This window comes from Peromyscus maniculatus, chromosome 21 (assembly GCF_049852395.1).
Source record: "Peromyscus maniculatus bairdii isolate BWxNUB_F1_BW_parent chromosome 21, HU_Pman_BW_mat_3.1, whole genome shotgun sequence".
NCBI lineage: Eukaryota > Metazoa > Chordata > Mammalia > Rodentia > Cricetidae > Peromyscus > Peromyscus maniculatus.
Window position 1 is genome coordinate 55,481,066 of NC_134872.1, and position 27,978 is coordinate 55,509,043.

At 35.1% G+C, this 27,978-nt stretch overlaps 2 protein-coding genes across 2 annotated transcripts; both read right to left on the bottom strand.

Moving 5' to 3' along the window:
* Positions 1-5,005: 5,005 nt before the first annotated feature.
* Defb113 (defensin beta 113) lies at positions 5,006-5,963 on the bottom strand. Its single transcript, XM_076557094.1, has 2 exons — positions 5,894-5,963; positions 5,006-5,196 (listed from the first exon to the last, which is right to left on the bottom strand). Exons 1-2 carry the CDS (start codon positions 5,961-5,963, stop codon positions 5,006-5,008), a joined length of 261 nt encoding a protein of 86 aa, XP_076413209.1.
* A 16,270-nt stretch (positions 5,964-22,233) lies between these two features.
* Positions 22,234-27,434, bottom strand: LOC102906513 (beta-defensin 17). Its single transcript, XM_042269904.2, has 2 exons — positions 27,307-27,434; positions 22,234-22,502 (listed from the first exon to the last, which is right to left on the bottom strand). The coding sequence occupies exons 1-2, from the start codon at positions 27,359-27,361 to the stop codon at positions 22,360-22,362; spliced, it is 198 nt and encodes a 65-aa protein (XP_042125838.2). The 5' UTR covers positions 27,362-27,434; the 3' UTR covers positions 22,234-22,359.
* Positions 27,435-27,978: the final 544 nt, after the last annotated feature.

Sequence of the window (27,978 nt, forward strand, 5' to 3'; positions counted from 1 at the left end):
TCAGAGTTAATGCAGCCTTCGTATTTTCCAGAAAACTGTTTCTAGTGTCTGTATTTTTTTAGCCAACTATTTAAATAATATTGAAGAAAATATTTGTGTAGTCTAATTTGTATGGTGAACTTGAAATCCAGTACTAATAACAAAATGTTAGTGAACTTGACTATGGGCCTAGGCTATTTAGCTTAAAATCATCTTCATTTAGACCTACTTCTTTTTTTTATTGAAAATAGATTTTTTTCCTTGCATAATATATCGTGATTATGGTTTCTCTTCCTTTTACTCCTTCCAATCCCCCAACCCCCTTCTCTCCCAACTGGATCCAGTCTTTCTGCTTCTACCTCCTGTTTTATTTTATTTATTTTATTTTTTTTTTTTGAGACATGGTTTCTCTGTGTTGCTTTGGAGCCTGTCCTGGAACTCACTCTGTAAACCAGGCTAGCCTTGAACTTATTGATATCCACCTGCTTCTGCCTCCTGAGTGCTGGGATTAAAGAAGCCCAGTTCTTAAAGGATTAAATAATGTAAGGATTGTGTCTTTTGTGAACAATCAAACTTTGAGAGAGAAAAAAGAGGATGAACCAATAATACCTAGCTCGCACTGTACACCTGTATTTCTTCCTTTTTGGTTTGGTTTTTGATTCTAATAAGCTTATGATGTTATTTAGACAACCAGTAAGCACCCACATATTGACTTATAGGAATTCAAATTCTAATGTGAGCCAAAGTTGTAAGCTATATAAGTGTAGGTGCTCCAAAAATCCAAATTGAAGGAAACCTGGTAAGCATGTGTTAGGAGTTTAGCTACAGACACACTTCTGTGTAAATCTTCAGCTCATTCCATCAGATACATAACTAAGTTCTGCAAAGGACAATGATTTAGTACTGTTTGAGGAGTTATTTCAGAGGCACGAATCATATTCCACTAGTCTACATACATGCTTTTTCACAAGCTTCTTAAAACAATCTCAACACACCATCTCAATGCAGAAAAACATACACGCTGAGAGGTAGATATCAACATGTGGTTCAGCATCAAGGCAATGTCTCCTCCATTGACGTTTACATTCCAAGCCTACTGGAACTCAGCAAAGTTTATGCGGCTACAGTAAAGAAGTGTATCTAAAATTACTGATCACTAGGTCAAGCATGTATCATTTTTTTATTGCAGAAAGTTCTATAAGTTGATGTTATCAAGTTAAGAAAATATAAGAGATATGGATACATTAAATGTTTCATGATAGATATATAAAATTAAGATTCATTTTTTGTTAACATATCATTAAAATTCATGCTGTATTTTTCCCAGCTGGATTTAGCTTCTCCAGAGCTCCCTAATATTCCTTCTAATTGTCTTCTGTAACTTGAAAATTACTTGATAATTTAGTTACCTTTTAGCCACCAGATTATATAAAATGTTTAATATTTTAAAACTATGAAAAAATGTTCTTCATCTTTCAATATATATGTAAAAACATCGCATAGCTTTGTGGGTTTTTTATGTGTGTAAGTGTGTGGTTTGTATACATACATGGTTGTTTGTGTGTGCACATGCCTGTGTAGCCTAAGGTTAGCACTGGGTGTACTCGATGGATCCCCACCTCATATACTGAGACGGTCTCTTGATGAACCAGAGCTCTCAATATTGGCTCCTCTACCTAGATAGATGTTTCCTGTGATTCCTGTCTCTACTTGCCATGTGTTGGATTTGTAGGTGGGCTACATGCCTATCCCACGTTCTGTGTTCTATGCAGAGAACTCTGGCTTCACTCTTTGCATATGGCAAGAGTTTTTCCTGTGGAGCCATGTCCTCAGGTCCAAAAAGCTTTCACAGAAAGGAGACTGGGTTGTAAGTTGGCCAGTGATTTACAAAATTTTTAAAACAAAATGTTCTTCATTGCAGTTATAATTTTTGTCTTCAATTATATATCTTGAGAATATGTTTTTAATTAAATTGTACAATTGGTCAATCGTGTTATTGGAATAATTAAAAACAATGAATTTCTTTTACATTTGGTGGATAATGGTTTTGTTTTTCATTTTTTGTCTCAAATTGTCTTGCTTTTTTTTTAATTTGTAGGGGTAAATCTTAAATATGATCAATTTCTTACAAGAATATATATTCATTTGCAAAACATAAAATTAATTTAGAAATTCATATATCCATACAAATATTATTTTGCAGGTGATATTTTACCTCTAGAGTAAGTCAATATTATGTAAAATCTTACCACCATATTCCATTTATTATATTTTCATATACATTAACTGCAGTTGCCAGACATGTTCCTAATATCATTATTCCTTATTTATTTAATAATTGTATCTCACTACTTAGTGAAAACTCAATGTCTTGAAATGGCTTCCATTACATCTTCCGTACTTCTTTTTATTCTAAACTCTCAGAGGCTCTAGCCTTTTTTTTCATTTTTATATGATTGATGTACCTATAGGTGATAAGTACCTTTTCTGCTGCCTCCATTCCCTTTATTTTTGTTTACACTGTTGGGGATTGAACCCAGGGCCTCCCATATTTTAATCAGCCTCTATCTTTGAGTAACATGCCATAACATCTCTGTCCTGATCCATCTCTATTGTAGGAGTAATATTCTTGATTTATAGATGAAAAGATTCCAGAATGTCTGTCTATATACATTCTAGAGAGCTTTGTTTTGTTTAAAACCCACTTTCCCATTGAAGTATCACTGTTTCCTTTATTTTTGTTTGTGCCTATGTACTAATTCTACTGTTTTACAAGTTTTCAAATCTTTGATGCTGGGATGAAGAATAGAATGTATTAGTATAGGAATTCATTGTTTTCCTTCATAAGTCAGTCTTCCATGGAAATCTCCAGTTTGATCTATAAATTAGGTGGAATGGGTTTCTTTTCAGTGACCAGAATCCTTACGACTCTATATATTTCTTAATTACTCTTAACAATGTAGTTGTCATATAGTAAGATCTGTTTTAATGAGTATATAAATTAATAAATGTAATTATTTCATTATTTTGTTTTATTTCATAAATAATGTTTTAATACTTCATTTCTTGGTAACTTACTACTGGTTTAATAGAAATATAATTGAATTTTATATAATATGAATCTTTTATTACAATTTTCATGGTTCACCCTTACATGAAATGCCTTTCTTTTTAAATTCTATAGAATGTACTACTATGGGTGGACATAGTATATACAAATGTGTGAGAGTGTACACACACAAAAAAGGCAAAACAAAATTTTAATTGCCCTACTAATGTTTGTTTTTTATTTAATTTATCATTAATCATTGCTGTTTTCTTTCTTTAGAAAAGGAAGTAAAAAACATTATTGAAATGCATATTTTTGCCAAATGGGGTTTAGTTTACATTTCTAAATTCTTTGTTTTTGCTGCTATTATTGTGGTCTTTTTGTTTGTTTGTTTGTTTGATTGATTGGGTTTTTTTGGTTTGCTTTTTCAAGACAGGTTTCCTTCTGTGTAGCCCTGGTTGTCCTGAAACTCACTACATCTATACCAGGCTGACTTCAAACTCAAACAGATCTGCCTGCCACTGTCGCCCAAGTGCTGGGATTAAAGATGTGCACCACCATTGCCTGGCCCCTTCTAGATTCTTAAAATAGAAGCTTAAATTATTGATTATATAAATGTATTGTCTAGTAATTTTTTTATTGAAAGTAGATATTTTTCCTATGAAATATTCTGATTATGGTTTCCCCTCCTCTAACTTCTCTCAGATCCTCCATACCTCTCCAACCACCCAACCCACCCAACTCACACCTCTGTGCTCTCTTTCACTAGAAAACAGATGTCTTAAGTGAATAATAATAATAATATAAAAGATAAAATAAAAACAAATAAATCTGAATAGAACAAAGAAAGGAACAGAAAAAAAGAGACAGTGAAAAAGAACAAGAAATTTATACACACAGAGACACACACATTCATAAGGCACACACAGAAATCCTATAAAGACACAAAATTAGAAACTATCATATGAACAAAAGACATGTAGGGTGTCCTCCATCTCTTCTGGCTTTCTCTATGTTTCTACCTCCTCTTCTGCAAAGATCCTTGATCCCAGCGGAGAGGAAATTGATGGAAACATTCAATTTATGACTAAGGATTTCAAGTTTTCACTCTCTGTTCTTTGGTTGTGGGTCTCTGTATTTGTTTTCATCTACGGCAGAAGAAAGATTCTCTGTACCCTGTAATTTTTTCAAAAATTGTGGTTTACAATTTTTAAGTATAACTGTCTGTTTCTCTCTCTCTCTCTCTCTCTCTCTCTCTCTCTCTCTCTCTCTCTCTCTCTCTCTCTCGTTCTCTCTCTCTCCACCCATACACACACACCCTTTTGTTAGAAGGGAGGAAAAATTATATATTGTGATATCCTATAGAGATATTTAAAACATATTTTAAAATTCTTCCAATTTTCATAAAGACCTTTACAATCACAATTTTTCAATTTTATTTTTTCAGTTTATGAAGATAAAATTTCAAACATTTCCTTTTGAGACAATATCTCTCAAATCACCTTTCTACTGATTTTTTTCCTGTGCCATTTTCTTATATCCTGGCACAATTAAGACCTAGGCATTTTCCACTGTATCTCCTATCCTTTATTGTTCAGTTTCTCTTCTTACAGTTACCTTATCCATAGTGCCTTATTTTTTGATTGACTGTGTGCAGTCTGATGCCTAAGAGTCATGAAATTATTAAGTGGCAGTATCAGCCCTGGTTGAGTGATTAGTGATAACTCCAACTGTGTGTGGGAGGCTTCTGAATAAAACAAGTAAGAAAGTGAGGGACAGTGGGAAATCTTCCAGCTTCTGGATGAACCACTCTCATTCTTATGTTTCTTTGATATTTCCTTTACCCAACATTGAAATCATTGGTCATCATAGTGCAATCTAAAACGTCAGAAGCATCTCTCATGACATAAAGTAAAAATCCATCTTTATTAGTAATTAGTACAATGTCCATCATGTATTAGACTTACAATTCATAATTTAAGTTGTAGCCTTGGGACTAGTCAAGAATCTCACTATTGGCTTTTGGAATTCACACACCACATAGCAGGGCTCAATGTCACAGTAATTGTAGACAAACTGCCAAGCTTTACATTCAGACTTGCATGAACCGCCGACCACATAACACTTATGTGTTCTTTCTGCAATTTGTCTTGTTTTCATCTGAGGAGCTGGAGGAAAACATCCAAAACCTATTAATCCACACTTATTCCAGACAGGTAGAAAAACTGATGGATGGATACACTTATTTGTTGCATAGAATTTCATGTGTGTGTGTGTGTGTGTGTGTGTGTCTGTGTGTGTGTGTGTGTGTGTGTGTGTAATCATACCTAAACAACATTAATGAAACCTTTTCTCTTTCAAGTTTATTTGTCCAACAATATTTTCCTTTGCTTTTAGCATTCCCCTTTTCAAGATGTATTTCAAATATTTACTTTCAATATAACCTCTCAAAAGAGAAAAGATGATGAGAAAAAAATAATTTACTGGTCTTTGGTAGAAATAACCATCCCCTCTCTTCCCCCCCTTATTTCTGAGCTAGTGGCAAAAACTTAATTTGTCAGCTAATGAAATTACATTTGAAAGAAAGAAACAGGATTCCTTCTGGTAACAAATAGTCTCATTATACAATTTAACACAATCACCAGGTCTAATGCTGCTTCTTTGGACAAATATTCTCATTTCTTAACTATTTGTTCTTGTTTTTTTCAAACAATAAAATGAGTATCCACTGAACAGCTGAAGAGGAGTCTCAAAACAATATTTCCAACAAAAGAAAGAAAGAAATAGAGCAATAAATAAAGCAATGAATGAATAAATAAACAAATAAAGCAATATTTCCCTTCACATTCTTCCCATATTCCAAACACCTGAAGTACCACAAGACAGTGGAGATAACAGTAAGGAAAATGCAAAATATCTTCATTGCTGATTTCATTCCTCAAGTGTAGTTAGGATAAAGCTCAAAGACCTTTTCTTTTGAAGAAAAGGAGAACCTTCTCAGCTGTTACAGTTCTGATTAATTATGCCTTTCTGAACTGTGGGATGTTCTGTATGTCCTTTGGGAGCCCATTCTCGGGTTCCTCATGGCTTTACCCAGCAGGTCCACATAGAAGATGATTAGGACCACGGGCCTGAGTGTAGGTGTCTGAGATGGTCTGCACTTGGCTGTGCTGGGGGATGGTCTGTATGTCAAGTTGCTCTGATTGGTCAATAAATAAAAGCTGATTGGCCGTGGCTAGGCAGAAAGTATAGGTGGGACTAACAGAGAGGAGAAATAGAAGAACAGGAAGGTAAAAGGAGTCACTGCCAGCCGCCACCCTAACAAGCAGCATGAAAAGATGCCAGTAAGCCACGAGCCACATGACAGGGTATAGACTTGTGGGAATGGATTAATTTAAACTATAAGAACAGTTAGCAAGAAGCCTGCCACAGCCATAGAGATTGTAAGCAACATAAGTCTCTGTGTTTACTTGATTGGGTCTGAGTGGCTGTAGGACTGGGGGGTGACAAAGATTTGTCCTGACTGTGGGCAAGACAGGAAAACTCTTGCTACACTGAACTGAGCAAAATTTGCAAAAATATTGTGGAATAGTAAATACCTATAATATAGGACTTTTTGCTCTGTTGCCTCAATGAGCCAGACATAAATTCATTTTCTGTGGGACAAGAGAAAAAAATGGATTTAAAGTACCCTTGGCAATTAGTTGAACATAAATGCTAAGCTAACTAAACTAGGCCCAGAAAAAAAAAGATGATAGTTCCTTCATATGTGGAAGATAGATTATACATACATACATACATACATAATACAGGCACACATACATATGTCATGAGAGCAGAAGCATAAGCATTTAAGGACAGACATGAAAAGAGTGGAAGGGGTAGGGTTGAACAAGAGTGTATTATTGAATGTAAACAAAGTACAAGGAGACACATATTTGATAATGTCACGATGAGATTCATTATTTTGTGCACTAAAAGCTTAGTAAAATGAAGGAAATAAAAAAAACAGAGAGTCTACCATTACAGATGTTTTTACTGTTTTGTAGTGCAGGGTTTGGACCAAAGACTCACACATACTAGGCTAGTGCTTTATCCATTTTACTTGTGAGTGATGCCCCAGCTCTTGTTCTATATATTTGTACATATTAATCCTCATGATAATCCTAATCAATAGAAACTGCTCTCTTTCTTTCTTTTCTTTTTTTTTTTTTTTTTTTTTTGGTTTTTCGAGACAGGGTTTCTCTATATAGCTTTGCGCCTTTCCTGGAACTCACTTGGTTGCCCAGGCTGGCCTCAAACTCACAGAGATCCATAGAAACTGCTTTCTAACTGAGCATATCGTTGCCTCCTAATGACTTATGTCCTCATTGGCAGAGTTAAGATGAACTCTCAGCTACTGTGCTAACTGGACATGTCTTCTCAACCTCCTCACCTCTGGCTTCCTCACATCTGAGGAGAACATTTCTGTATCTATACACATGACCTGGTCCAGATATTGTTCCTGTAATTTAATTTTATATAAACAGGAAATATATCTTTATAAATATCTTAACACTGTTACTTAAAGTTGTCTTACTTCTTAAATAGACAATGTTGTGCTTTTTATGACATATAACTAAACCATCATGAAATAATGTGATTTATAGTAGAACACAGTGTATTAAGAGTCTGAAGAACACTACATTTAGGGAAAGAATATCTTGCAATCTGATACTTTCATGTGTGAACACATGAGCTGTACAATTAAAAGAAATGCTCACCAGGCTACTAGGATCCATTGAAAAATGGATTGGTAAGGCCATTATTTTATACTTAGGATTATAGTGGAAAGTACCAAACAAATACCACTTGTGAAATCTGACATAACTGACACATGAACATTAACAATTTTGGTCATGCTTAGCTTGATACTCAACTCCAAAATGATACATCCCTCAAATGACCAACTTATGTTCTAGCTCATTCTGTTGTTGAGTAAAAAAAAAAAAAAGTACAAATGAAACACAATTAAAAAGGTAAATATCAGCATTAATTTAGTATTTAATTAAATAAAATATGACCTACCACAAAAGTCTGCTGCAGTGGAGCCCAAACCCATTTTATTGTCTACATTAAGCCTCAAAGATCAATGTAGTACATCAGATGGACCCTGTAAACTTCTGTGACATTACCATATTTGATTGACAGTAGTTAGCATCACATAAATAAAGGAAGGTTTTGATAATACAGAATATTTGCATAAAACCCAAATAAGAAAAAGTAATGTCTTACTGCCTCTGCTCAGAATCCTTCAGAGAAGGGTGGGAGAAATTCACATTTTATTCTTCTGTCAACAAAAGCCTCATTTTGTGGCTTGTTTTAAAGAAAAATGGAAAAAGTAGATTGAGAATGGGAAGGGGCATTGATTTATAAAGAAAAACCAAAGATATAGACATTTTTAAATAAAATAGAATACTGTCCTTAAGTACATGAACCCAAAGGAAAGATGGGTAAAGTATCATGCTTTTATATAATTCAATCAGAATTCTGAGAGTTGAGCTGGGCCTCCGAGCATGTGGCTGTAATCCCAGCAGTGGAGAGACATAAGATGAGTCTTGAGATCAAGGTCAGCCTGGGTTCCATAGTGAGACCTGTGTAGTTCGAGGTCAAAATATGAATGTTTCTACTTTCTTCTTATTCAAAAAAAAAAAAGCGTAGGAGAGGAAAGTTTTTAGGAGAAGAGAGTGTGATTGAGTTTCAAGAGACTGCTATGGAAAAACACCCACATAAGAAATTTTCTAGACTAAAGCACAGGTGTTGAAAACACAAGCAAAGAACACCATGCTGAGAAGAGAGATGGGCAGAACTGATGGCAATTGAAATGCTATTCTGTTTAACCTCGATATTCCTACATTTCTAGTAAACCTTTGGTTTGATGGACAGCCTCTGAATCTTAGTTTCTCATCCAGGAATAACAACCAAAGATAAGTATCAGATCACTTAGTATTTCAAAGCCATGATGTTCTTTCCTTTTTTTTTTTTTTTTTTTTTTATAAAGGAATATTCATTCTTTCAACAACCACTCCCCAAGAAAAAACATATTATTTCAACTAGTATAATTCATTTAAAAGTAAATTAATCACTAAAAATACCAGGGAGATTACCTAAATTAGTATACTCTGAACCTCATAGCATTTAGAATCAATTAGAATGATCTTTTAAAGAAAATGTACAGCCTACACATCATCCCTACTTAACCTAACTTCCTAACAGTTAGTCCAAACTTCCATCATAGAACAACTTCCACACTTCTAATCTCTATTATATTTAATCAATTACCACATGCATAGCCAACAATCTGTTTCTGTCAGGCATGAGCTCAGTTGCATAATATCCTCTGCTTAAGTCTCCGCACTTCTTTTAATTAGGGTTAGATGATGCCTAGAATTGAGAGTGATATTTCTCTTCTCCCCACACAACACAAATAACCATCTCAACACAGCAGAGGTGAAACCCACCTCATTGTCCAGGTAGCTTGCCATGTGCATAAATCTTGTGTTATGGGTTTGCAGTTCTGCAGGATTTCTGCAAGGCACATTTCCTGTCTGAGCACTTGGATTTAATAATAAAACTGCCATCTTCATGTAGTCTAAGTTACATAAGAAAATAATTAATTCTCTGAAGCTGTTTCCCTGGAAATTCCTAATTTACATTTGACTGCATCAGCAATGCCAGAAATCTTTATCCAGTGTTCTGTCAGAAATTCTTCTCTTTGATATTTCCTTATTCTTTAGGAATCAGGGGAACTACAGATGAAGAAAAACTATGCTTATATGCGTATGCATGTATATTCAACATATTATACTTACAGCCTAAAACCAAGAGGAATATTAATGAACTAAAATTACTGAAAGACCAAAAAATAATATCTAGAAATAACTATCACCAGCTGTGACATTACCTATGGAAATGTCCTTTAATAGCATCATGGAAAACCTAAACTTTCTTTAGTATCCTGACAATCAACAAGTATATATTACTGCCAAAGACCTCAGTTTGGTAAACAAAGACCCTACTACAACTCATAGAACATCTGATAAGATAAACTTGACAGATGTTTTTTTTTTTTAAATATTGGAATTGACATATATCGGTGCACATTTGTAAAGTCTAATGTGAAATTTAATGCATGTATACATTAGGTAGTAATTAATGCAGAGTAGTTAGTTAGTTGTAAGAGCCAAAATTAAAGTATAGGATATCAAGAACTATCCACTGTGTGTTCCCAGAACCTTGGTGGTAGTCTATAGAAGTGTCGAAGTATTCATAAAGTATTTCTAAAGTGTATGTAATATAATTGCCTACTTATGTGCACCATTATGTTGCAACCCCTTTGCTAGACTCTGAAGAATATATAACTTGCCCTTTTGTTGTTGTTACTATAAAATGTTGTGTTTGTATTTAAGGCTTGCTTCCATTGGCTATGTGACCTTTTTGATGCTGAGTATTCTTCTCTAAAATCTAATAATTATAATACGATTCATTAGTTTGTGTACTCAATGATATTATGCATAAATCTCGGAGTGGTTGCTTATAATTTAAAGAATTGCTGATATCTGACTGTATGTTGACACAACTCTATGATAGGCTCCATGATAGAACAGTAAGATAGACAAAGCCTATAATAATCATTCAAATAAATTATTTTTGAAATTACATGTGCTGCACAAAATACAACCAGTTATTGGGGAAGATAGTGATGTCTTCAGTGGTAAAAGATAATCTCTATCATCCCTAAAGTGGGACAAAAACCAAACCATGTCCCATGGAGGGGGAACATGTTAAACATTCTTCAAAGCACTATATGCCTGTAGTAAGCCAGTGAGATAATGCATATTGAGATATACATAGATAGGAAACATGGACAGATACTTAGAAGGAAATATTGGATGTTATAATAAGTGTTGTCCTAATTAGCTTTAATTATCAAAACAACCAAAAGGAAAGCCTTAACTGTGACTTCTGCTGGTTTTTCACATTGCAAAGTTTCCCTTACTGCCCAAATGTGATCACAGTGGAGGAGAGCCGGTCTCTGATATGCTGATACCAGATGACTGATATCGATAAGGATCTGATATGATATTGTCCACTTTCCAACAAGGCTTAGGTTAGATTCTTTCTGGTTTCTGGAGGAACAATTCCACGAGGGAGTTTAAAGCAGTATGAATTTCTTGTGTCTTCTGATAGCCGTTTAATTTAGAGAACATTCACATTCTCCAACCATGAAGCCTTTAAAACAGAAAAATAAAACTCCCAGGATAGATATTTTAGGTTAATTAAGAGATAAGTAAACTCAAACTGGAAAACTGGTAACAAAAATGTGAGAGGAAAGACAGGGAGAAGAAAAGACACAGGGGAGAAAGAGGAAGAAGAAAACAATAGCATGTGAGAGTAGAAAGAGAAGAGGGAGAATTGTTGGTGGATGGATGCATCCCTGAGTTACTGAAGCAGTATTCTGCAGATGCTGGTGTGTATATGAATAACCTAAGTTATTAAAATGCAGATTTCAGTTTAGTAGTTTAAGGTCAAAACTGAGGTTTTCTATTTTTGTACAAATTATGTGTAGTTTTAAATGCTGCAGTTATGCAAAGCACATTTTGTGTACCTCTGAGCACATCATCTAAGCAGATCCTTATTCTATCACAACCCTATTTGTGGTCCTTATCAATATTGCCTTATAGATATGTGATACCCAAGATGTGATGAGAAATACATATGAGTATATTATTAGGAAGTGATTCTTTTAGCAAACTCCAGACTTCAATAAATATTTCACTGTGTTCAAATTTGAAATAAATATCAGACATCAGATGTGAAAATATGCACCTTTGTTAGACAATTGTCAGGAGACTGGAATTCTTCAGTCAATCTCTTTTCCTATTCAGTGGATGGATTGTTATTCAGAGGGCAAAAATCAATACAGGAAGACAGGTTCTGTGTCTTTTTCTAATGTATGAAATAAAAGAAACTGGTGAGAAAGGGCATGTATTTGGAAACTTTTGGTTTTGATATAAAGGCTCATTGGTCTGCAGCTGGTGACATTGTTGGGAGGTGAGTGAATCATTAGTGTGCTGAATTCTCTGGTGGATTAATTCATTCATAAGTTCATGGCCAAATAGACTTAAGAGGTGTGTTCCCATTGGAGTAAGTGGGCCACTAGCCAGAATGTGCCTTTGAAGATTATAGATTTACGAATTTTAAGATTACAATAACTATTGCGTGCTTATTTAAAGTAATATTAGAAAAATATCTATTTATACTTTTAGTGAGGATTCGTGAAGAAGAAATGTGTAGAGGTAGATTGCCTGACTTTGGAGGATGAGACATAGTTACATTTCATCCGTGAGGCATATTACTTAGCTGCTTGCATTTTCTTTTCTCATGCTGGGTACTGCACCCCAGTCTCCCGCATGCTAAGCAAGGGACTTACAACTCAGCTATTCTCTAATGTTAATGAATCTTAGAGGGTCATGGAATCTATGACCTACTGAGAGAATTGGTTTGTAGAAAGCTTCATTGACATGACTTTAAAGAATTAATGCAAGCTTATAGGCTGTTACTTAAGTCTCTGTAGCTTAAATGATGTACAGTTAATATTTTTTAATAAAAAGAAAGTTACAATGTGGATTTCCTAAAAGTCGATTCTAAATCTCCAATGTTCCCTTGAAATGTTTCATTAATCTTGTTTTTTTTTTAAGCATTGCTCCTGTTTCCCTGTAAACTGTGGGGCTAAAATAAAGTGTTGTGGGTGAAAGGTTTTGAACAATCTGTGTCCTAGTCACGGACAGTCCATTTGGAGCACCCAGCCCACAGATCTCCCTGTGCCCATTAGAGTCTCCTTATGTCTTCTTTGTTCTCTGTGACGCCCAGTGTGTGCTCCTTTGAAGTGGCAAGGCAGTCTTCACTGTCTTAGAACTCTGTTGTTGACTCCTGGCTTTGAACTTGGTTGCTGTGGTACTGGGTTGGTACTACTATCACTTCCCAGCTCCTCCTGTAACCTGGGTCACTGTTGCCATCCTTGAGGGACAGTTCAGCTAACGTCTCCTGCTTGACTGATTTAAGGTCTCATTTCTCTCACTTGCAAAGTGTACATCCATGCACTCTTATTTTTCTAGCATATACATATTATAGTTTTAATTTTACTTGTCAGCATCTTGAGTAATGTTTTTGTTTTTTGTTTCTCTTTTCTTGTATTTTTGTTTTTCTTTCTTTCTTTGTTTTCTGTTTATGCTGAGCATTAAACCTGGAGCCTGACACATGATAGGCAAACACTCTACCACTTACTTACATCTAGACTGTAAACAATGAGTTTTCCAGTGGTCTTTCTTGCAAAGAGCTGTGGCTATTTTTTATGCTGTGTAAAACCAAGAGTCCCTACATGGATTAATTTTATTTTTTCCACCTCCACCACACATTGAACCAACTTAGTCCTCACCCACTTCGCTGTTGCTTTTGGTTTCAATTTTGTTTAGTAAGTAATGTTGCCTAATTCAAGGTACACAACTCTATAAATAAATATTTTATATTGTATTCTTTTTTTTTTTTTTTTTTTTTTTTTGGTTTTTTCGAGACAGGGTTTCTCTGTGTAGCTTTGCGCCTTTCCTGGAGCTCACTTGGTAGCCTAGGCTGGCCTCGAACTCACAGAGATCCGCCTGGCTCTGCCTCCCGAGTGCTGGGATTAAAGGCGTGCGCCACCAACGCCTGGCTATTTTATATTGTATTCTATTTCAAATTTATCAATGTTCATAATGTGAAAAGGACATCTCTTAGTTCCCTGTCAGGCTAGCATAAATAAAAAGGACTGTGGGTTTTTTTAATGTCTCATTTCTTAAAAGGCCATGAGCATCAAACAAGACTAAGGAAAGGAAATTTATTTACAAAGATGGACATAGTCTTTTAAGAAAAGAAAGAATATTAAAATATCTATATTACCTCAAAATCAATGCAATAAGGTCTATTTTAATTCTTGAATTCTGATATATTTGATAACTTGACTTTGTCATCTCCACAACTTGAACATGAAAGACTGTATGATCTGGCCCTTGTATATTGTCTTTCACTTGTTGAGTATATGATACACCTTCTTGACTGATCTTACTGATCTGTAAGTCACTGAGGAAGCAACCATTCAGAGGACAATTAAAATAAATCATCGAGCAAAGGAAAGTCAAAAGTAGTGATACAAATGCAAGGATATTTTAAAGCCCAGACACTGAGATGTCACTATAAAGAAAAAGTAGTTCTTTCCTTTAAATAAAATTTCAAAAATATTACTTGCCAAAATATGACTTGGATGTAAGCAATTGTGAGCGGTGTGTGTGTGTGTGTGTGTGTGTGTGTGTGTGTGTGTGTGTGTGTGTGTTGGGAAAGTGACAGAGGAGCCTACATTCTATCACCCTACATCTTTCTGGAACAGTGGTAGTATGCATCTTTACTATCTGTCTATAGTGATCTGAAGGTCATCTTGCTGCATCAATTAAAACACATAGGTCAGTGCTCTTCTTAAGAAGGACCTTTTACATTAAATCTGACCTGGACACATCCTTCGTACCATGAACTGAAACTGAACATAGCATTTTAAAATGTTCACAGTATGGACTGGAGACTTGCATAGTAGTTAAGACCAGTACTGCTCTTGCAGAGAACCTTAGCTTCGTTCCCAGCATCCACATCAGGCTGCTCACAACTACCTGTGACTGGTGTGCCTAAGAATTAGAAACCTTCTCCTGGCCTCTATGAGCACATGGGCAAGCTCACACACAGACACACACTCATACACATAATTTAAAAGTAAGAATAACTCTTTAAGCATATTTAAAATAACCTTTAAAAATTTATAAGAAAGCAGTCAAATTTTAGCAAACCACAAGAAGCCAAATTTCTGTCAGTCACAGGAAACCAACCAATTAGATCATCCCCAAGTAAGAAAAACTCCCCATTATACTATTTAGAAATAAAATGAGTACCTAGTGGTAGTCAATCAAGCAATTGATTTAGTTTGCTTCTATTTCCAGCTGCTATTCCTACTACTTGGTGAACTACCACTAGTTCAAGGTGTTTCCCAATTTCTAAACATTCTTTTTACAAATAGACCTATCCAATTTGACTTGTTTAAGTATTTTTGTGAAGGAGGAGGCCCAAAAATCTGATTTACATTACTTAGAAATACAATTGTTGATTTCCCCCCTAAAAGTTATTTTTAAAATAGAGTAACAATCTGAGACAGGCAAGGCACGGCAAGAATAATGAAGTACTGATAGGTAAGCATTGAGGCCATGAGGGATGAGTAGAGTAAATATGGAGGATTTGTAGAGCAGCCAAGTTGGTCAGTATCCTACTATAGTAACACACCCACAGTCTCAATAAAACCTACTCTGTGAAAGATTAAATAGCAACTATTAGTGATGCTTAAGCTATAAACAAATACTTTTATTTTGGAAATAGGAAAGCTAAAAACTAGCGAAGCTACAAAATACTTTTATTAAATTTTATAAATAATTATACTTATTATTAAAGTTCTGATAATATATTCAAAGATGTTTCAGTTATTTTATGTCTTCGAGTGGCCTCCCCTTCATCCTTTACATAAAATCTCTGAATTCCAAGTTTTACTTGAAAGTGACACCAAGTAGTGTAAACATAAAAGAGAAGTGTAAACAATTCATATCAAATTAAAGCAAAGAAAAAAGTTAAGCACATAGCTCAGACTAGGAGTGCCTGTGTAGGACTAATGACCAAAAATATTTTGTTCAAATAATTTCCTCACAGGTTTCTCTGAGTGTTGCTTTGCATTGTGTTTGAGCATATCAAAAACATGGGAGTAAGGTTTAGTTAATGCAAACAGCAAACTAATTGTATAGCCCTGAAAACAAAGGAGAAGATGACCACTACAGAGAAAACTGATTGGGATACTAAGCCAAAGGGCTAGATGTTGTCACTGTTATTGTCAGGAGCAGAATTGTAATACAATGCCAGGTTCTAATTAAATCTTGAATATTTACCATATTATTGTGGGTACCTTAAATTATGGGACTGCAGGAAAGTTTAACACAGTTATCACAGAGTGAAAATTCCAGGGCCAAAAACTGTGTTTATGAGTCCCTTGCTAGATTTCACTGCCTCCTCCTGATCCAGTGAGGGAGAATTCTTAATAAATTATGAAGTACTCTAAACTGAAAAATTTAGAACCTTTGACATTTATGTTTTAGTGTGCTATGATAAGTTTGGCAATTGACATAAATCATAATTTGATTTTTGTCTCATGACTTTAAGAATTAAGGCCATAACACATTCAAGAAGTATTTTCTTTTCAAAAGACAACCTATCTTCCCTCCTCTTCTTGCTCCTTTCAGGTCAATGCCTCCTTCAGATCATCAGTTATCAGATGTTACATGGAAGCAACGGTCTCAGACATCAGCATGCATCAGCATCGTGCAAAGCATTCAGTGATCAGCATCATGCAAAGCATTCAGTGAAACCCAGTGTTGTGATTAAACTAGTGTTTCTCATCCTCAAGGGGTCTGAGAACACAAGCTTCAAAGTTAGCCGTACAATGTGGATCTTGCTGATTAAAGACTAATATTTTGGGGACCATTGAAATATTCTAAGTGGTTGCACATCTTTTAAAATACCAGAGGATTTTATTTTCTGGATCTGAGGTTCCACTCTTCTAGGAGGAGGGTTGTATTCCACTGCAGTTTGTGTCAAACGCCCTTGGTGTCCACTGTGTCGGGTCTCTATGTCTAATTTTATTAGGTGAAGGTCAGGTCCAGGAAAGAAGCTGCAACTTTTAAGAAAACTTCTACAGGTCTGGAAATTGAAGAGGTCTTCAAAGATAGGGGAGAGGTTGGGATGTTGCAGGTTCAGAGCCTAGTAGAAAAACTATCTTGAGCCATTACTAGCCTAGCGTTAGCCATTGCTTTCACACTGATGTGTCTGATCTAATGTCTTCATGACTACCTGGTGAAATACTTTGAAACACATTTAAGTTAGTACCTAGTTTCCACTGCTCAGACATAGAACAGCATTTGAGGCCTGTCCCATCTGATATCTCTGCTTTGCCTCCTGAAATGTTTCTGCTGATATACTCAATTACCTTACTACTTTGTTCTGTTGCATACAAACCTCTTCAAATGGTAAGCCCACAGAACATGGAATTTGGGGTGATCTAAATCTGTACTCCTGGACCATGGTCACTCTTACTTGCCTCTAGAATAAACTATCCCATTTCCTTTGAGGTGAGAACTGTATTTTTTTTGTAGAGATGAAATAACACATACATAGCAGTTGAATTTATTAAAATGAAAATTTGTGTAATTTTAAAACAATGTCTTCTTTTTTTATGTTTTTGGACACTTACAAAAGTAGTGCCATAAGGGCACATCTTCCATAAAAAGGAAAAAAGACAGGAAAAGAGAAAACAAACACTGTTGTGTGTGTGAATGATACCGTACTCTGCTAATATATTTGAGGTCTTGGATAAAATCTTCAAAGACAGAGGAATAAAAATCGAATATAGAGGAAAATAACTGTATATGATTAAGATCAATGGCAGTACAACTGTCAGGAAGAAATAGAAAAAGAAAAACAAGATAAAGCTCACATCATCAAATACCAGAACATCCTTGAAAGTAACACAATGTGTTGTGTTTCATAAGTCGATAAAAGAAACAAAATAAATTTAAAGTAAACAATTAATTAAAACATAGTCATAAAAAGAACTAATATGTTATATACATATAAGCAAAATTATGTACAGTACCTACTAAATGAACTTAATTAATGATATGACCCCTCAACTAGATGTGAAAAACACATCACAACTACTAAAACAAGGATAAATCCTTAGTAAGTGAATGGAAAATGATATCATATGCCAGCATTAGTTCAAAGAAACTTGGAGGGCCCATTTTAAGGTATGACAAATAATATTTCAAGCAGAGAATATTATTAGCAATTTAAGCCATTTTATAACATTAAAATATTTACTAAGAGAAAGTGAAGGCAAAGTAGTCAGCCTTGAAAGCTTGTGCACACAAATGACAAAATGCACCCAGCAATTTGTATTTATATATATTCATGCACACACATATACATACACCTGTGTGTGTGTGTGTGTGTGTGTGTGTGTGTGTGTGTGTGTGTGTGTGTGTGTAACTAATGTAATTAAAGGAAAAGAGGCTGTGAACTTCAACGTGGGGGATGGGAAGGTGCAAGTGAAGGTAGCTGGTAGGGGCTGGAAGAGGGACAAGGAGTGACAAAATGATGTCATCCTATTTGAATTAGAAACATTAAAAATAAGAGGAGCTGAAAAATCTGGATATTTATACCTCTATTTACAGGGATTCAAATTATATGAACAAAAAGTTACTACAGCTATAAAGAGAAAATAATCTCAAGTTAAAATTAGTGATATCAATGTTCAGTTATCAACAATTAATGGATTATGTAGGCATTTTATGTGAAAAAAATCAAACCATTTTTGAAAATTCTTAAACCATGAAAACAACAGGCTTCACAGGAAGCTCCCCCCAGAGGAGGTTTTCAGAATGTGCATTTTCAAGGGAATAGAGCAACTGAGGCAGTCAGTTGAAGGTCAGTGTTCCTACTGAGTGCTGTGTATCTTGTAAGTATGCCCTATATTTTTTTGGGACTATAAAGTGTAGTTTATAATAATTTTCCACTTCAGGGCACTGTGTGCAATCACATGAAATGATAATATCCATATGTATTCTAGTTTATGGTTTACAAATTATTTTTTTTCATTTTTCTTGGTATAGATGATTTATAGATTTGTGGCTGGTTAAACTTATCTTTTAACTTGATTTTTTTTCACTTTTAGATTTATAGAAACCATCCTTTTTTAAAAAAAAAAATTCACATGCTTTAATTAGTAACTAGGTTGTACTGGGTCTTGTGCTCAATGGGAACAGAAGATAAATATTGGTAAATGCAGGTGAACAACTGTGTGTAAGAGTTGGAAATTAGAAACTAAATCTAGGTTAGTTGTCAAGGAGTTTGGTAGAGAATAGAATTTACACAGGTTTATAGAATAGCATGGAAAAAACAATAAGATGAGAGAGTCCAATTGTTTTTAGATAAGAGAGTTGGGAACAATTGGACTAATCAAGAAAAAAAACACATAAAGTAGCAGAACATTCAAATTATTTTTGAGTCATGCCCAGTACAAAGCTACATGCATCAATATGAAAATGGATTTTATCACCTTTGTGAATCAGGTCACGTCTAAGTGACTTTCTGTGCTTTTAGAGATATCATCACAGCACTTAATCTAGTTAATAATTCCAGATCTTTGCCATCTCCACTCCTAGCTATTCTCATTGTTCCCCCTTCAGTGACCCAATTGAAAATTTTGAAGAGACATCCTAAGGCTTTTGCACTGGGTGAGCTTAGCAGCCTGCATCTATGTCTGTGCATTCTACTACCCCAAATGAACAAAAACACAGTCCCCATGCTATGAGAAATCACCAACACATTGACTGAAACTAGCTGCTCTCCTCTCCTACCAATTCACCGATACAACCACTGCTTTTCTTTCTTCTCCACATAATTACTTCTAAAATTGCTTCTATCTTTACAGGTTCACATACAAAGAACTAAGTGAGTAATCTAACTCAAATTTGTTCCAGTGACTGTCTGCTTTCAATAAATAACAAAATTTACTTGATGAGTGCCCAGACAAGAAATCTTAGAGTAATCTTTGTCTCCCTCTTTTTCAACCTCTGATGAGTTGCTTCTACCTAACATATCAAGCATACACTCAGCCTTTATACTTTCACTTGCTTGTGGTGTGTGTGTGTGTGTGTGTGTGTGTGTGTGTGTGTGTGGTGTGCACCTGCATGAGTGAGTGGTTGTGTGCGCATGGACACACACATGCACACCTAACAAACAACATCAGATGTCTTCCTCTGTAATCTCCTTATTCCCCAAGGAAATGTCTTTAGCTGAATCTGCAACTCACCAGAAATCTCCGACTGCTTGACTCTGCACACAATGCTGGGGTTACAACCACAGATATCTATGCTTAGTTTTTAAATTCTGATATAAATAGAAAATACATAAACAATTTCCTAAGTATCCTCTTCAAGTTTCTAGCCTTTTCATCTTGAGTGAAGACCTAGGGCAGTGGCTTCCATGTATAGTTGAAAGGGATTTGATTTCTCTCAAAGGAGCACTAAAGGGTGGGTAGACTCCCAGACTTGCTAGGACAGCCTGATTTAAATTGGAGATGGCTCCATTTTTGTATGGAGAACTTCTAACCATCTTCAGCTTCTTGGTAGTTCCTAACAAGCTGAATTCTGATGTTCCCTATACAGATGGCATATTTCATCTCTCTACTCTAGTAGGAAGATTGTGGTAGTAATAACTCAGGAATGGGTTACGTAAAAAAATCACAAACATTCATTTTAAAATCATAATTTAATCTCTTCCTTAATGTAATGTATATACTCATTGTAGAAAATGAAGTTTAATTTTTCTGGAATTATCAATATATCCTCAGCTAATATATACCAATATAATAAAGTTTTGAATAGCTAATTATTCTCACAAGACACAGACATGTTATTACTGACCACATTGCCAATGTTAGTAATATTTTAGTTTCCATTTAAAATTTTAATTTCTGTGAGAATGGGTGCTTTGTGTCTACATGTTTCATTCCTCAAAGGAGATATTTGTCACCATATGTAGGCATTTTGATTTTTATCTTTAAAGGAACCAGTGCTATGGCATCTAGTGGGTAAAAGCCCAGGATGCTGTGACATGTCCTGCCAGTTGCCATGCAATGTAACATGTAGCTCTTCTAAAGAGAATTATCCAGACCACAATACCAAGAGTGCCAAGGCAGAAAGAACTTGCTGCAAATGACTACCGAAAGATAAAATACTTTTCAGTGTATGTGTTACAAGAGAGCACATGAGTTCATTTGACTCTTTAAAGATATTAAAATCTGGAAAAGACACAAAAAGCTCCAATGTGTGCTTAGAAAATAATTGCTTCAGGATGGAACTCAAGTATTCATTGAATTAAAATACTGAAAATTGATCTCTCTCTCTGTCTCTCTCTCTGTCTCTCTCTGTCTCTCTCTCTCTCTCTCTCTCTCTCTCACACACACACACACACACACACACACACACACACACACACACACATTGCAGTATAACCTCTGCAGTGGCAGCTTATTCCCACCACGTGTGGCACTGGTGTAAATAATATCTAGTATATACTTGCTCACATCTGTTATCTGTATTTGGATACAGGAATAAACTCACAGAGAAGCAACAATAAAATAAATTATTTATTTCCTATTTCTTTCTGAGTCAAATTCTAATCCATGTGTATGGTGCTAATAATTTCCCTTTCCATTAATTAATTTGCCAAAACCTATTCTATTTTATTGGGTGAGTGAATGTTTCACAAGAATTTTAATTAGATACAAATTGATAAATTGTAATGCTATGCAATAATAAAAAAATGGGAAATTTGGGTGGATATTGTATGGGTTTATTATGTAGCATTACAGGTCAGAATATTGTTGCACTCAGAGGCAGGAGAGAAAGTGAGGCTGAAAAAAGGTGAAAATTGAAGATGAGTGTTCCTTCTTTCCTTGTGTGTATCTCCTCTTGCAATATCTACTCTTTGGAGAAAGAAAAGATTAAAGTAGTGGGCATAGTATATATTTTGATACAAAATAATTATGTCTACATTCTCCTTTCTGAAATGCCCCCCCATCCTTTTTGATTCGCACTTCTCTACACTAAATAAACATGAGTAGACACTAGTGATGATGTGAATTTTCTCTGCTACATTGTTCCTATGCCTTGGTTAGTCTCTCTCTTAAGCCCTTTGTATCTCATGAGATTGATCTGTGTTCTCAACATCTAGTCTCCAAGCCTAGGACTTTATACATTTTCTTGTGGGTAATAAATTAATCGTGCACGTCTACTGGAAGTCTGCATCTCAGAGATACACGTCCTTTCTTTGACTTAGGATTTCCCATCATCTTACTATGTCGACTACCACAAGACACAAAACTCTGAGTTCTGTTCAAGGATTATATTGCATTATATGGATTCAGTTTTTTTTTTTCTGAATGCACCAACTGATATGTGAACTAGGACCACTTCCGAATGATTCAGGATTAAATTTTATTTAATTCTTTTTGTTTTACAGAGACACACATATCTTGAAAGTTTTGCTGGGAAGACTTAATTAGACTTGTTCTTCCTTTGGGGTTATGTGTATCTTTTCATCCACAGTCTTCAGTTCTAGATGCAGCAGTGAGTTCCAGGTCTTATGCAGAAAGCAATCCTAAATTCATTTTCAGAGCACTGGGTCTTACAGTGACCTTTACTCATTCTGCACTCCCACCTCAAATCCAAACTACCATATTCAGGATACCTCTTTTTGGCTGCAAGAAGAAAAGAATGGCTGGAATTAGGAAACTATATATAACATAACTATACAGAGAAAGTTCTAGAGACAAAAGATTATAGTGTGACCATTCTCCAATGCTGGGGAAAATTTAAGTGAATTCATTGTTGCCTTACAGGAAGGATATTCTAGACTTCAGAAAGTGTCATGGGGCTAAGTAGGTGTTCATAAATGACTGGGTGATGGCCCAGGAAAAGTTCTTGAAGATAATTGTAGCTGAAGTTATCCTGTTCCTGCCCGGCTCCCATGGCCCTCAGACCTAAGTAAACACACAAAGACTTTTATTATTTAAAATGTTTGGCCTAATGGCTCAGGCTTCTTGCTAGCTATTTTTATATCTTAAATTAACCCATTTCTATTAATCTATAAGTTGCTATGTGGCTCATGGCTTACTGGTATCTTTACATGTTGCTTCTCATCACGCGGCTGGCAGCATCTCCCTGCCTCAGCCTTCCACTTCCCAGTGTTCTCTTCCCTCTCGGTCCCACCTATACTTCCTGCCTGGCTACTGGCCAATTAGCATCTTATTTATTAATCAGTCATCATCAGCCAACAATCATAAAAGTGGGTCATGATTTATGTTCTGCCTGGCTTTCTTTCTGCAGCTATCCATAGAATTAAGGATACCCTATTCTGCTCTCATAAATAATCAACCTAAGCCTTATGCCTTATGAGTCATTACTGAACATTATTACTAAAATTCATTGCTACTTAATTTTGTCTTTCAAAAGTATTCAGAATTAGGCAATGGTAAACAATTTGTTCAAATGCTTTCAAATTTCCTGGATACTTTGTGGTTTTCTTTCACAAATATATGAACTAAATTATGTCTATATGTAACAAAAGCATTGATCAAAGAGAAAAGGGAAGGACAGTGAGAGAGAGAGATGGGGGTAAGGGAGGGAAACACTCGCACACACACACACACACACACACAGAGAGAGAGAGAGAGAGAGAGAGAGAGAGAGAGAGTATGCATTCATTTTTCACCCTTATGGGAATACCACAACACTTCTGAAATAATAGTTGTTTGAAAAGGCATTCTTCAGATTTTTGTTTGTTGTGTTAATCTTGGTAAGAATGAAGTGTGCATAAGACCCAAATCCACCATGCCACTTTTTTATGATGTACGATTCCATTAGCACACACTTACTTACACATTGTATATAAAAGCTTTCATATTTCAATGACAGTTGAGCTTATAGGCCGCATAAAACCTGAAATATTTACTTACTTTATTTTTAGGTAAAAAACAGTTTACTAACTCCTGCTTTGCTTTTAATTCCTTTTGAAACAAGAAAAAAAAAAAAAAAAAGAAGGATGAAAAATTTGTAGCTGGAGTCATGAGCAGATTCTACCAATACTGGTGTTCTGCCATGGTGAACTTTGTCATGTCTTTGTCTAGAACTGCAAAATTAAAGTCTCTCTCTCTCTCTCTCTCTCTCTCTCTCTCTCTCTCTCTCTCTCTCTCTCTCTCTTTTTTTATTTTTTTTTTTTGGTTTTTCGAGACAGGGTTTCTCTGTGTAGCTTTGCGCCTTTCCTGGAACTCACTTTGGAGACCAGGCTGGCCTCGAACTCACAGAAATCCGCCTGCCTCTGCCTCCCGAGTGCTGGGATTAAAGGCGTGGACCACCACCGCCCAGCTTAAAGTCTCTTTTTTTTTTTTTTTTTTTTGGTTTTTTCGAGACAGGGTTTCTCTGTGTAGCTTTGCGCCTTTCCTGGAACTCACTTGGTAGCCCAGGCTGGCCTCGAACTCACAAAGATCCGCCTGGCTCTGCCTCCCGAGTGCTGGGATTAAAGGCGTGCGCCACCACGCCCGGCTTAAAGTCTCTTTTTAAAAGACAGGATTTTATGAAACTCAGGCTGACTTCAATGTATCTAAGGATGGACTTGAATTCCTGATTTCACTGAATCTTCCTCCCCACCCCCGTGTTGGGGTTACAGAGGTTTGCTACTATATCAGGCTGTTATTTTCTATGTCATAGGAATAACTCTTGGGAGCTATGGCAGGCTCTAGAGTAGGCTTCTCTTCCTAAACAAAGCTGAATTTGTGGTTGAGCAAACATTTGTCCTGAGGGGCTTGTTCTGTGCCTTTCAGGGTTTTTTGTCACCCATTCTGTGTTCTGTGCCTTTCAGGGTTTTTTATCACCCATTCTGAAAACTTTATCCAACAATTGCCAGTAATACAGGCTGTGAGAAATGTTCTCCAAGCATTTCTTAACGTCTTCTCAGGTGCAATGTCACCCCTAATAATAGTGCTCTAATAATACTGTGAAAAGACAAATAACCCCTTGTCTTCAAATGCATTTAATCACATATTATCCTTACTCTAAAGTATCTTATGACTCTCAGAAGAATCCATCTCCTTTACTTCCTCATGAAAGAACCATTTATACTATTATAATTGCTTCAGATGATAGAAATTTTCTTTAAGTAGTATATGAATCTCAATTAATATAAAAAATAAACATGTACAGAATTATTCCCCAAATAATTCTTTCACCTACAACTTCTTTTTGTTTTTATTTATTTGTGTGTTTGTTTTATTCCTTAGATTACCTTGAATTTTTGCAGGTATCAGGGAAAGAAAGACAATGTGATCTCCTTGATACAAAAACACGCTGCTCTGCATTCATAACATATGTAAGATTAAATAAAAATACCCATTCATAATAAAAGAAATTTCCAATTTGTCAGAAAAAATTAAAAGAATGGAGCAATAAAAAATATCCCATTTTTAGACTTTACATGTATTTATAGTGTCTAGAAAATGCAGAAGAAAACTAAGTCACACAAATGGAAATTCCTGGCATAGTAATCTTAAGGACAATAATTACTGGTAGTATAATGATACTTTATATTTCTGTTTCATGTAAATAATATTTAAGTTTAGACATTCAGAGTTTGGAGAGGATCAAATCAAAACACTGTATTTAACACATATAGGACTACTGTACTCTGGACAGCTGTGGTTATCTGCCCAGACCTAGGCAAGTTCGAGCCAGTCAACAGCCCTGCATGAAACCCAACTATTAGCTGAGGAGCTACTAACAGTTCATGGCTTCTGAGGAGAATGTTTTTTAAGGGTGTGGTCTCTGGTTGGTTGGTCATACTCTGGTGGAAGTCTCCATACCCAAGAGTACATGGAGACCACTAATTTGACCCAGTGGGTTATAGTTTACTTACGTGTTTGTATGTGTGCCTCTATAATAGTAGTTTATGTGCACCACATATATGAATGTTACTATAGAGGCCAGAACAGATCATTAGATCCCCCAGAGTTGGGGTTGTAGGTGGTCTTGGGCTGCCCACTCTGAGTGCTCAGAACTGAGGAACTGAACTCAGGTCCCCTTTAAGAACAGTAAACATTCATAAGTATTCAGCCATCTCCTCAGCACCAGTGCTCTATGTTTGTAGTGAATTTCATTCTTTTACCATAGATAGGTTGTGAGATATAAAGTGATAGTAAGCCTATTAATTTCCTTTCCTAAAAATTTTTTTATAATATACCTCTCCTACTATTGAAAAGAAAAGAGCATCCAGACAGAGTTACAGTTATTGCTTTTCATACTATTTTTGTCTGTAATAATAAGAGTTCTCTGTAGGTTTAGATCATGTATAATTTCAAAAAGAGCATACCCTTTGGAAGTAAAAGAAAAATACATAAGACTATTGACACACAATATAATTTATGCTATTCCATCATCTAAGTGATTTATAATTTCCAAGCCTGTATTCAATATAAATTTTACATTTATATTGAATGGATATATATTGTTGAAGGAATGGATAAGTAACTCTGGTTATTAGTAAGGGCACCTGAAGACGTTCATTGCAAAAAAGATATAGGCTTGAAATATACTTACATAGTTATTTACTAGTGTTAATTAGTGTTACTTACAAAATATATAGGAATATGATCTATTATATATTGGAGGCCATATGAAACCTGGGGTTTGTAAAGGTTATTAAGCTAGACTGTCTGAAATGAGTGAAGGAATGGGTTAATTTATTACTATAAAAATAAATAAATACAGTGAAGCCAGCATTCTTATTTTGTTTTGTTTGTTTATTTGTTTTGCAGTTAATGTATGTGTATCACTTCATAAGAAGACCAATATCTCACTGTTTACCTGCTGGGATAAAATAGACTTCAGGGAAAATTTCCACCAAAATACAGTAGTTGGTAATGACAAGAAATACTTAAAAGAAAACCAACAAGGAATGTAATTGGCTTGTAATTCTGAGAAAAGAATACTAGAAAGCATTTCACTAATTCTCTATGATTGTAGAGTACAAAAATATAAGTTATATATTCTAACACTGAGTTATTGACACCTTACAGTTAATAATGCTCAACAATAGTTTTCCAAAAAAGGTATAAATCCATTAGGAATGAATACCAAATATATATTTCTGTGTAAACATAATGGGATAAATATTTTAATTTTAAACTTTCTAATCATTTCAGATTTCAACATGTTGGATTCTGAACACAGTGGAGGCCAATCTTACTGTGTGTCATACATGAAAATGTATGATATTATCTGTAAGTGGAAAGAAATTAATATTAATACAATATTATTGATTAAACTACATATCTTCATGTCTCACCAGATTTCCCACTAGTAACTATTTTCTGTTGCAATTTAAAAATTCCACACTAAACCTAGTAAAACAATATTTTCATTCTTATTTAAAAAAATATTTTTAAGAAACAGCAACTGATGCCTTTGAAAATCCTTTTCTACAAATACCCCCGACAAATGCTTACATATTACCTGGTAAAATTGTGACCCAAAAGAGCAGAATAAAGAGAAAGAGATGAATCTTCATGGTACAGTTTCTTAGGCAAGAAGTGACAGCAGATCTTCTTTTGAAAGTCAGTTTGTTTTGCAATCAGGGGACAATGACCACTTTTATTTATAGATCTTCCTAGAAAGGAAATTTAACTACTGAAGCTTATAAAAACCAAAACTATTTGTATGTGTGGGTGAATTGTGTCATTTTCAAAGAACATGATCATAAAACTATTACTAGTGAATTTCCTCAGGAAAACAAAACGTGCTTGGATTAATTTATAATGAACTTCCCAGTAAGTAACTTTTTCTGAACTATTTCAATAAGGAATATTTGTTTAAAATGATTGCTAAAAGAGAAATGTTGAAAATTACAGCTACATGGCATTCAGTTTTATGATATTTTTAGTGCTAACTGTTCAAATGTACCTATTATTAAATCATTCGGTGATATCTCAGAATTTTAGAGCTGGAGATTATGATTGAATTTTTGTGTTTTACAATTTAAAATATTAGAGGCTTAGAGACCAAGTGATTGTTTCCGTTATAAGATGCAATTATTTATATATTACATGACCAGGAATTCTGTATTCACTGATGGTTGTGGAGAAGACTTCCACACATTTTAATGGTAGCTTATTAATTTTTAACAAT